This window comes from Notechis scutatus, chromosome 4 (genome assembly GCF_049901735.1).
Source record: "Notechis scutatus isolate UNSWTSFEM ecotype Mainland chromosome 4, rNotScu1.2, whole genome shotgun sequence".
Taxonomy (NCBI): Eukaryota; Metazoa; Chordata; class Lepidosauria; order Squamata; family Elapidae; genus Notechis; species Notechis scutatus.
Window position 1 is genome coordinate 163,253,269 of NC_142012.1, and position 12,093 is coordinate 163,265,361.

The 12,093-nt window shown below is 46.8% G+C and overlaps 1 protein-coding gene across 1 annotated transcript in view; it reads right to left on the minus strand.

The window, feature by feature from the left end:
* ABCF3 (ATP binding cassette subfamily F member 3) overlaps positions 1-12,093 on the minus strand; it is a 40,384-nt gene that overhangs the window by 14,406 nt on the left and 13,885 nt on the right. The window contains exons 7-13 of the mRNA XM_087965445.1: positions 9,811-10,077; positions 8,658-8,738; positions 6,564-6,623; positions 6,198-6,254; positions 3,517-3,539; positions 1,499-1,554; positions 664-864 (exon numbers count right to left, since the gene is read on the minus strand). Of these exons, the coding sequence (XP_087821571.1) occupies positions 664-864; positions 1,499-1,554; positions 3,517-3,539; positions 6,198-6,254; positions 6,564-6,623; positions 8,658-8,738; positions 9,811-10,077 (745 nt within the window). The remainder of the gene's footprint in view (positions 1-663; positions 865-1,498; positions 1,555-3,516; positions 3,540-6,197; positions 6,255-6,563; positions 6,624-8,657; positions 8,739-9,810; positions 10,078-12,093) is intronic.

Genomic DNA, 12,093 nt, shown 5'->3' on the forward strand with positions numbered 1-12,093 from the left:
GAAGCAGCCCAGTGGCCAGGCGAAGTGCGTGGGGCGAGTGGGGCAAGTTCCCCCTCTCCGTCCTTTCCCTTCCCCTCACTACTTTTGTGTTGTTCGCAATGCAAGCAACGCAAGCCTTGTTTTTCCACAGGCCACGTGGGCGGCGCAGCCTTGTGTTCCCGCGCAGCCTGGCTTAATTGCTGGGGGGTTGCTTTGGGGGTGACATTTCTCTGCGGACCACCAAAATTTTCTCTCGGACAACCAGTGGTCCCCGGCAACCACTGGTTGGCAACCACTGACGTAGACTACAGAGCACGGGTGTCAAATTTGCCACATCACTTTGATGTCACATGACCTACCGCAACGTTTTTTTTTTTTTTTTGTCTTCACGGAGCTGGGGTGGGCGTGGCCTGTGCGTGAGGCCTCCGGCTTGTGGGCCAACCAGTTTGACACCCAACATAGAGGGAAGCACTTGAGAAGTGGCAGTCCCTCTTCTGTGTGGTGCCCAGGATAAAAAGTCTTATTTTGAGGATCTGTTCTTTGCTTATATCGAATCATATCTAACAGCATATCGTATCCCCTCTCGTGTGCAATGTATCACATCATAGATATCCTATCGTATTTCATAACGGCACTGTTGGGTCAGCGTCCGCTGCATCGCTTATAACCACTCTGCCCTCTGACCTGGATATGCTCCCGGTATTGCTGCTGTGCCTCGTATTCACGCTGCTGGTTTTTCAGCCGTTCTTCTTTGATCTTGACAAAGTTCTCGAAGTCCCCACGGTAGCTGTCCAGCCGCTGGGAGTGCAGGTGGATGACATCGGTGGCCACGGCGTTTAAGAAGTTCCGGTCGTGAGATACCACAAGAATGGTGGATTGCCAAGTCTAGAAGGGCCCAGATTGGGGGAGGGCAAGATTGAGGTCTCAGCCAGATCTGAAGGTCCCAAGCCCCTTAAACCAGAGGTCTCCAACCTTGGCAACTTGTGGACTTCAACTCCCAGAATTCCTCAGTGTCAGGGCTCTGGCAGTTACCCCCATTTAAATCATGAGTCTCTAGCCGAACTTCCAAAACTTAAAGAAGATTTATTAAGAGTAAGTAACATGCCGGTGCTGCCTGTATGTAGCCGACTCTGAGACACACCATTCATTGTCGCCCTTGATCCTGGCTTTCCCCCACCCCATGGGTGTATCGTAATTCATATTCTCCAATGGGACACATCCGTAGCCAAGAGTCATCAATCATGCTCTCCTGATAGAATTTTGCACGGCAGAAACCTCGGTCACCTAGAAACTATCTTCGAAAACATTTATGGAATGCAAGTTGCCACTGTTCCCCCCTCCCTTTCTGTTGGCAACTCTAAAAAGACCATAGATATATTTTATGAGTTGACACTCAGCCAGCAACTGGCCGAGGAATTCTGGGAGTTGAAGTCCACAAGTCTTAAAAAGTGGGCAAGGTGGCCATAAATTATCCCTTGCCTCCCTCAACCGTGGATGGCTTTCCAAATTTTGGACAGACCTGCAAATAGTTTTCCAGCCAGATGATCGCCTTCACGTCCAGCATGTTGGTTGGCTCTGGAAGTGAATTTGAAAGAAGGCTGTTAACACAAAGCCCCTTTGGACAAAATTCACAGGGAAAGACATACATAGGCAGTCCTCAATTTATGACTACACTGGAGCCCAAAATTTCGATTGCTAAGCGAGACCGTTGTGAAGTGAGTTTTGCCCCATTTTACAACCTTTTCTTATCAGAGTTGTTAAGTGGAAGCACGGTTCTTAAGGGAATCTGGCTTCCCTACTGGCCTTGCGTGTCAGAAGATTGCAAAAGAGGAACTATGTCACCACGGGACACTGCAAGGGTCGTAAATATGTGTCAGTTGCCAAGTGACTGAATCTTGGTCACGTGACTGTGGTTGTGAAGTATGAAAAATGGTCACCAGTCACTTTTCAGTGCCTCTGTAACTTCAAACGGTCTCTAAACGAATGGTTAAGTATTCATGATGCAATGGCCACATTTTGAATTAAATAGCTCGAAGAAACAATGCTTCAACAGTTCTAATTCGCCCAGAACACGATTCAAACCAAACGAAGAAGATGGCCACAGCTCCTTTGTAACATTTGCAAAATAGTTAAAGAGTGGGGAGAGCCAACATTTTTGGGGGGGACATTGACGAGGTTCTCCTTGATGAAATGGGTGTCTAAACTCTTGCAAAGACTTAGGGATCCATTTTCCCTCTTTAACCTTTCTTTCAAATTAAGCTGATTTTGGGACGGCGGGTTACATTGTTAAATGGTGTCTGAGAAAGGCATAAATGAAAAGAAGGACTAGGGGTGACATGATAGCAGGATTCCAGTATTTGAGGGGCTGCCACAAAGAAGAGGGGGGTCAAATTATTCTCTAAAGCAGCAGAAGGCAGGACAAGAAACAACGGATAGAAACTAATCAAGGAGAGAAGCAACCTGGAATTCAGGAGAAACTTCCTAACAGGGAGCACAATTAACCGGTGGAACAGAAGTTGCCTTCAGAAGATGTGGGCGCTTCATCACTGGAGGTTTTTAAGAAGAGACTGGACAGCCACCTGTCTGAAATGATATATGACTGTGATGGCGAACCAATGGCACATGTGCCACAAGTGGCATGCAGAGCCATTTGTGCTGGCACGCGAGCCGCAGGCAAACTTACTTCACTGCGTATGCCCATGCCTCACAGCTCATTTTTTTCGGTTGGTTTGAGGCCTTTTTGGCCTCCCAGAGGCTTGGAAAAAGCCTCTGCAAGGCTTTTCAGGACGAATTATAGGCCCATCTCGTCACTTCCTGTAATTCTGGAAGTGACGAAAGGGCCTATAACCCACCCTGAAAAGCCTTGAGAGGCTTTTTCCAAGCCTCTGGGAGGCCAAAAGGCCTCAAACCAGCTGAAAATCAGCTGTGTGGTGCAATGCAGGTAAGGGGGGTGGCAGCAGCGGTGGCGGCGGGAATTGTGTGCACATCCCCAGGGGGCATGGGCGCGCATTGCATTCTGGGTGCTGGCATATAAGTGCGCGCGCGCTGGTGCGTGCGCAATTTTTAGCACAGGAGCCCCAAAAGATTAGCCACCACTGGAATGGGTCTCCTGCATGAATAGGGGGTTGGACTAGAAACCGTCCCTTCCAGCTCTATTCTGATTAATCAATTCAATCTTTCAAAGTTACCCCTTACAATAGAGACTTAAAACTTTTGGCCAACATGTGATAGCGATGCCATATATCTCTGACAACTTCCAACTGCAAGAAAATTGGCCACAAATTCTGGTGGGTCATATTCATACATATGCCAAGAATGGTTGTAGCAATGGTTTCCAATCTAGGGAGCTTCCAAATGTTGGAAGTGTGTGGACTTCACTTCCCAGAATTGGGAAGTGTGGAAACACTGGGTCAGAACTGGAAACTCAATCCACCAGGGGATGGGAAAAAGATTACATCAGTATTCCCTGGAGAATTCTTTGAGGTGGGTTTGCACCAACCCTTCCCTTCTGTCTACATATGTCCAGAAAAGACTTACCATCAAGCAGAAGAAGGTCAGGCCTGGGAAAATTAAAATCAACAGAAGAGGAAAGGGAGACAGAAGTATTATTAGTTCAGCAATCATAAATTCTCCTTTCCTTTCACAGTAGATTTCTCACAAAGCTTTCTGTGCAATAACTATGCCCTCTTCATATTTTCATCATCACTGAAAGCTAATCGTAACTAATCCATTCAAGTCCAGTTATTTTTGATGGGGAAATTCTTCAAATTGCTTTAAACCGGCAATTTTTTATATAAGCCTGCACTTTTATTACCATCGTGCAAAACTTGGCAAAAGGCTTCACTGCTCTAATGTTTAATTATTAAATGTATACACTGCCGATCAATCTCACCTAGCCCCAAATTCTGTAGGTGAACATCTAAAATTTGAAAAAAAAGGGAGGACCTTGCCCAACTTTTAAATTGTGAAAGTTCATTACACAGGCATTTGAAAAAGCTGAATGTATTATTCAGTGAAAACAGGGTGATTTGGAAAAGTAAGTAAGAGAGATTAGATTAGTTTCATGCTGATGGATTAGACCAGGGGTCCCCAAACTTGGCAACTTTAAGACTTGTGGACTTCAACTCCCAGAAGTGCTCCCAGACAGCACAGCTTAAACTCTCTTGTAATCCCTTCCTCTGCAGTCTCTCCTCTTTGGGGGAATAAGAGAAAAAGAAACAGACACGGTTGGCTGAGGAATTCTGGGAGTTGAAGTTCACAAGTCTTAAAGTCACCAAGTTTGCAGACCTCTGGATTAGACTGAAAGATTTTCTCACTGCCTTGGAAGGCCTCTGTCCTTTTCAAAAAAAAAAAAAAAAAGTTTCCAATTTTGCAAGAGAACCGATGCCATGATTTAAATGTCTATAGAAATTCTCAGTCATCCAATTCTCCATGAAGCCTCTCGGCTGAGAAGCAAAATGTCGTCAATGCAAAACCAGAAAGTCCAGTTCCCTCTTGAAAAAGCACTTTTAGGACTCCGTCGTTTAAGCATTCTTTTTCTTTTTTTTTGTCCTTTAAATTCTAGAAAAACTTAAGCATCCCCAACGGATACGTATCTTTTGGGCACAAAAACACATACAGGTTAGCCATCGATTCACAACCATTTATTTCGAGACCGTTCAAAGTTACAGCGGCACTGAAAAAAGTGACATACGACGGTTTTCAGCACTTAGGACCTTTGCTCAGTGGTGGGATTCTACCAGTTTCCCTACCGGTTTGGTGATTGCGCACTTCAAACGCGCGAGCCAATCACCTGAGAGGATAAAGAAGAGAAAAGTGCATGGGCGAATGGGAGAGCCGACCCTACGCTTTTCTCTTCTTTCTCTTCTCAACTGATCGTTGGAGCTTTTTCTTTCTTTCTACCGGTTAGGCCAGGGGTCGGCAACCTTAAACACTCAAAATGCCACAAAGGACGTAACTGGGAGCCCCCTGTTCAATTCTGGAACTGACTGGAAGTCCAATTCCCCCACCATAGAGTCTCCTCCTAGCACAGCGTCTTTTTTCTTCTGCCGACCGGAAGTCCGGTTCCCCCACCTTAGAGTCTCCTCCTAGCACAGCGTCTTTTTTCTTCTGCCAACTGGAAGTCCGGTTCCCCCACCATAGAGTCTCCTCCTAGCACAGCGCCTTTTTTCTTCTGCCGACCGGAAGTCCGGTTCCCCCACCATAGAGTCTCCTCCTAGCACAGCATCTTTTTTCTTCTGCCGACCGGAAGTCCGGTTCCCCCACCATAGAGTCTCCTCCAAGTGCAGCATCCTTTTTCCTCTACCTGTCCTAACCGAAAACCCCTATCCATCGTGGAAGTTGAATGGAAAAGCTGCCCCTTGCCATAGTCTCTCCTCATGGTGCACCGTGTTTCCCCTTCCTCTCAGAAGTGTGGCGCCAACCGGCGATAGGGAGCTGCAACAGAGGGATGAAAGAGCCACATGCGGCTCTAGAGCTGTGGGTTGCTGACCCCTGGTGTCAGGGCTCCAACATATCCACCCCCATTCAAATCATAAGTCTCTAGCCGCATCTCTCAGAGAAAAGAAAATTGATTTATTAGAAGTGACCATGTTGGTGTTAGCTGGATGCAGCCGACACTGAAATACATCACTCATTTCCTCCTTGACCCTGGTCTTCCCCCCACCCTCTGGATGTATATTCTCCAATGGGACCCATCCATAGCCAAGAGTCATCAATCATGCTCTCCAATAATATTCTTGCGCTCTGACAACTTTGGGCTGCCAGGGCGATTATTTAGGCACTTGAGGAATGCACTGTTTTCCCCTACTCCCTTTCTGCTGGCACCTAAAAAGACCAAAGGTGTATCTTTTTAGTTGACAGTTGGATTAGGCTGAACCAATAGCAATTTTATCTACTGGTTCAACTGAAGTGGACTGAACTGGTAGCATTTCACCACTGCCTTTGCGGTATCCCTACGGTCATGTGCTCAAAATCCAGGCACTTGGCAACTTTGAACGGCCACTAAACAAATGGTTGTAAGGCAAGGACTCCCTATAGTCCAAACACTAGTGATCTCATCTCCACGCCCATCCCAATGCAGTCGGGCATCCTTCCTCAACACAGCTCATCCAGGATTAAGACTTCAAGCGAGGTTTTTCACTCCACCATTGTTACATATCAACCCATTTTTCTGGATAAGGATTTTGAGTACGACGGAAATCCTTCAGAAGACTCACCGGGCAAAAAGGGCACGAGCCAAAGCCAGCCTCATTCTCCAGCCTCCAGAAAACTCTCTGAGGAAAAGGAAATAAAGGAGAGAGAGAGATCAGTTTCCCTGGGCCAGCCGGACCCCAGTTTGCCTGTAGATACAGAAGGTCGCCTTACATTTTTCAAGGGTTGGTGTCAGAGATGGCCAAGTTCACTTCCCCCTCTATCACAATTGTAATGTGAAGGGACAGCTACCAAGCTTCCTATCTCTGGAAGCGCCCCTCTGTCCCAGCACCTAGCAGTAGGCAAGATCAAAAAAGAAAAAAAAAATATCTAGGATCCCATCGTTCAAATCACAGAAGGGAACAATTCAGTCTTGGCTAAAGCCCACTTACTTGGTTGTCTGTTGCTGCATCTTGGCGCTGAAGCCCAACCCGGCCAGGATGACAGACGCTCTGAAGGAGGAAAAGCAAAGGAAAGGGAATGTAATTTCTAGATTCCAGAATCTAGACTAGAAGCTGACTCTGGGTGGGTCTAAAAGAAACTCTGAAATGTTTTAGGAAAGGCAGCGATATCTGAACTTGAAATAAGGATTGATTGGAAGTAGGAGTATATTTAGCTAGAGGTGCTAACCACAAAGGGTGGCATGGTGGCTGCTCAGTGGTCATGATGCTGGGTAGAATCAGCTGGAAAGCATGGCAGCCCAGGTTTGAGATCCGAGCATCACACAACTGGGTGAGCTCCCATTCCTTGCTCCAGCTCCTGCCAACCTAGCAGTTGCAAACGCGAGTAGATAAACAGGTGCCACTTCAGTGGGGAAGATATCAGTGCTCTGAGACATCATGCTGGCCACATGACTGTGGAAATGCCTTTGGACAGCGCTGGCTCAATGGCCTTGAAATGGAGATGAGCACCACCCCGTACAGTCGGCAAGGAATAGCAGAGTAAAATCTGCATGGACTCCTTTACCCTTTTTTGGGCTGGCCACAAATGCTTCCTTTATCAAAACACTTCAAATGACTGTGGAACATCTGTCAAACCGCAGGAAGAGCAGCCCAAACGTGACACCTCAAAGCTCCAATAGTGGACAGCTTTGTCGTTCCTCGCTAAAGACTTCTGCTTTTGGGGTTTCCATGGATGGAAAAGCTAAAGTAAACTAATGGGTTTGTATGTTTCTAGAAGGCTGCCCTTCTGCAAACATTCTTTAAATCAGATTTCAGGAAGATCTAAAGTCTGTTCTCCCAATTTAAGATGAAAGCAGTTAACCCTCGACTTACAGCCTTTTGTCTAGTGACCACTTGGAGCTACAATGGCACTGAAATAAGTGATTCATTAAGTTTTCACATTTAATGACCACTACAGCATTGCTATGTCACGTGATCAAAATTCAGGTGCTCGGCAATTGGCAGGTATTTATGACGGTTGAGCTGTCCTGAGGTCATTTTATCACCATTTGCAACCTCCCCAACCAGCATCCAGTAAGCAAAATCAATTGTTGGGGGATGGGTGGGAAGCAAAATTCACTTAACTCCAATATTCACTTAACGATGGCAGTGAGTTATTTAACCACTGTGCCAAAAAGGTCATAAAATGAGGTGCAACTCACTTCACAAGGGTCTCGCTTAGCAACACAAATGTTGGGCTCAACTTGTGTTGTGGTTAGCCGGCAGCAGGTGCGGACGGCTGAAGAGAGCGAGGACTCAGATGAGGGGCCAGGACCATTGGGGAGTGGACTGCTGCCTTCAGAGATTGTGGGGGCTGGCAGCAGCGATGAGGAGGTTCCCGAGGAGCCTGGGCCAAGTACGCGTGCGCGCAGGGCTGCTCACAGGAAAGAGCAGCTGCAGCAGCACGGGCGACTCGGGAGTAAGGCTGCAAGTAATGGCCCCACCTTCAAGAAGATAAAAGCCAGCTGTGAATCGGACGTTTTTTGCAGGAAGCAAAGACGTTTTGAAACTCGAGTCTCGTGGACATTGCAGTATCTTAGTTGGTATTTGAAGACTCTTGTGTTGTAAAATATTTCTAGATAACCTTATCTGATATTCTTGGCAGCCTTGCAGTTTTGGCGAGGCTCGTGCTTATCAAAGTCAATTAGTTTGCAGCAGCCTTTTAACCGGGCATTCGTAAGAATCATTAAAAGGTTTCTGTTCCCTTTGGTTCGTGTTTGTTTTATTGCAAAAAGGTTTTGGGTCAGAACAACTTGTCATTGTAAGTCAAGGATTATCTGCACTCTTTCATTTGGAGAACTGGAGAAGCATCCAATTTCCATTTGGAATTTAAGAAATCTGAGTTCTTGGTGGAAATTTATTACCCCCAGCTGATGGGAGAAATTGCCTCTTCCCATCCACGTTATCTCCATAGACTCGTATGCATCAAGATTTGCTATTTTAGACCTGGATCTTGCGCAAGTTCATCTATTTTAACAGAACTCACCGACCACCAAGCAGATAAATTCAGAGCTGTATCTGCTCCTACAGAGAGTTTCTGCTTACCTTGCTGGGGCCTTGTCTGCCTCGATCTCTTCTAGCCTGGCGTAGATTTCAGACAGCCGAGCACCTTCTGTGCCTATTCCCCTGGAAAAAAAAAATGTCAGAAAAGGAGCATGGTGGTTTGTAGATTAGCTCTGTACTGCACTTGAAATTTGATAGTGTTCCTTGGGAACAAAGTTCCTATCCAGAATTAATAGCAATAAGCACTTAGACTTACGTACCACTTCACAGTGCTTTACAGCCCTCTCTCAGTGGTTTACAGTCAGCATAATGCCATCAACAATCTGGGTCCTTATTTTACCCACCTCAGAAGGACAGAAGGCTGAGTCAACCCTGAGACAGTCAGGATCGAACTGCTGGCTGTTGGCAGAATTAGCCTGCAATAATGCATTCTAACCACTGCGCCACCACAGAAGGGAGGGAGGGAAGGGCAATAGCGCTTAGACCAGTGATGGCTAACCTATGACACGCGTGTCATTCGTGACACGCCGAGGCACGTTGACTGACACGCCTGTTGGTGTGGGGAAAACCTGCACATTTAGAGGCTGCCTGTGCTCTGCTCCAATCCCTGCTCCCTGCTTGTTGCGTGGAGGCGTGGTGTCACCGCTGCCGCAAGATCTTTGCAGCAGAGAACCAATTTTAACCGCCATAAACTGAGGTTTGTCAGTTTCATTACCTCAGGAACGCTACAGGAGGAAAGGAGATCCATGAGGTTCACAGCCCTGTAAGGTGGCCTTCCGATCCCCACATCCTGCACCTGCAGCCCTGAGACCAGGGAGACGAGTTTCACAGCCCTGTGTGATCACCCCAGCCCAGTCCGTCATAAACCAAATTATTGATATTTCTTGAAGTGACACACGACCCGAGGAAGGCTACACTTTTTCCCGATTTTCGACACACCAAGCTGAAAAGGTTAGCCATCACTGGCTTAGACTTACATGCCACTTCACAGTGCTTTACAGCCCTCCCTAAGTGGTTTACACAGTCAGCCTGTTGCCCCCAAACAATCGGAAGGATGGAAGGCTGAGTCAACCTTGAGCCATTCAGAATCGAACTCCTGGCAGTAGGAGCAGAGATTTAGCCTGCAATACTGCATTCTAACCACAGCATCTGAATTAGACTGAATTATGACGGTGTTCCTTGGGAACAAGGTTACCTTCCAGAGTTAACCCGGGCAGTCAGCTCCTTTTCCTCCTTGAGCAACCCCTCACGGACCGTGTCACATTCCAGCACACTCTGCAGGGCTGGCGTCTCGTCCCCGGCCACTTCTTGCTCCACGTGAAGGATGCTGATGTGCAAGGGGATGCGCAGATTGCGGCTGGCGATCATCTTCAACAACGTGGTCTTGCCCAACCCGTTCCGACCTACCAAGCCGTATCGCCGGCCGTAAGCCAGGTTCAGGTCTGCTCCCGTGAGGAGGACCCTGAAAAGAGGAGGATGAGGACAATGTCAAGCTCTGGCCTGGACAATTGTACCCTGATGGGTAGATGTGTCATGCCCCTGTCGGAGTCTGAATCTGAGACAAACTTTAACTGACAGGGAGTAGGAGTGTGGCTGTGGAGGAAACTGGGGAAGGGCAAATTCCGGCTGGGCAGAGTAGGGAAGAGATAGAACAAGGGAGAGGGAGTTCAGAGGAAGATCCAGGCCTACCCCCTCTTCATCCTAGGGCACGCAGGAACGGAGAAGGGAGCAACATGGGTTGCATGGCTTACGGGGGAGGAAAGGGCCCTGATTCCCTTCATTAGGCACAGCAAGGAAGGGAGTTTAAAAGAGATGCATGCCGAGTGCGGCAGCTGCTGAGGGCAAATGTGGGTTTAACTTGTGTTGACTTTGGTTATCTGTGTTCCTGGCATCTTCCCAACCTTGTTGAGTTACTGCCATGCCTTCATGTCTGGAATTCTTTCTCCTGCCCTGCCGGACTAATTACCCCATTTTTCCTTGAATTGGACTTATAGTTACAGTTTTTATTGACCATGTTTTGGACTCGATTCTCTGCAGCCAAAGGCTGTTCTTGGTAGAGTTTTTCTCCATCCAGAAGGTAACCAAGACATTGGAGACAAAGTTGGAGCTAATAAAGGGACTCCTACTGATTATCTCACTGTGTTGCCTTTGTGCCACACCCCGGGGTCATCACAAGACATAAGAATTGCAGGAACATAGAGCCACTTGTCTAGAAAGTCACCTAATGTCAGCTCTTCCAGGTAAACCAGATAAGAAACTAGATGAGCCAATTCTACTTTATTGTTGGGCTACCTTAAAAGAATCTTGCAAAGTCTCTGCTGCTACAGGTAGTCCTTACAATCACAATTAAGCTCCACATTTCCGTTGATGAGCGAGGCAGTTCTTCAGTTAGTTTTGTCCCGTTTTAGGACCTCTCTTGTCACGGCTGTCAAGTTAATCACTGTGTCAGCCTGGGAAGCCATTTTACTTTTAGAGCTTCTTGGCTGCCACACTTAAGTGCCTGGGAATTTGGGAGGTGTTTTTTTTTTTTAAGGAGCAGTGGATGATTAGCCATAATGACATTTTTCTACGAGAGTCAAGGACATGTCATCTTGCACCTGGAGGGGAGTGACTGGGGATAAGTCTCCAGATGGGATGGGTCATGTGATGGACTGATGAAGGCAGGGGATAGATCTTTGATTTTCTTTTGGGAGAAGGGAAAACCCAGAACTCTCAGATTCGGGTTTTCCCAGATATGCCAATATGACATCTATTTATATAAAAGCGAAATACCCCTCATGCATCGTCACAAAATCTCCAGAACTGTAAAGCCTATAAACTTGAACATTGGCATGTTTGTTCCTCTTGGCTTTTAGGTGCTCACTAAGAAAGGATTTTTCGAAATGACCATCAGAGCATTAGTATTATTACTAATTATTATGAACACACTCTGATGCTAAGGAGTTCTACTCTCCCTCCCCACCTGAAAAGAAATCTGTTCCAAATGCAAAACACAAGCAAAGGGGAGGAGTTTCAGTTTCAGAGCACCAAGCAGTACAGAACAGTTGAGCTGAGCCACGCCCAGGCTCCTTGCTGTCTCCTTGCTCACACAGCAAATACTGTTTCACTTTCCAAACAGCCCTCAACTCTCACACACTGACAAGACACTAGCCAAATAAATACCGATGGATGCTGGTAGGCAGAGGCAGAACTTTCCCCCTTTATTTTCCTCCCCAAAAACTAAGCTCGACCACATACTTTTGTAGCGAAGCACGGGAATTGAGCTAGTCTCTAATAAAATGGACTTTGAGAAGATGATTGTCTTGGAGTTTGTTACTTGGAATGCTGACACACTGCAGTCGTTAAATTAGCTTGTTAAGTGAATCTGGACTCCCCACGGACATTGCTTTTCAGAAGGTCACCAAAGGAGATCCCAACACCCCGGGACACTTCAACTGTCGTAAATATGAGTCAGTTGCCAAGCATCTGAATTTTGATC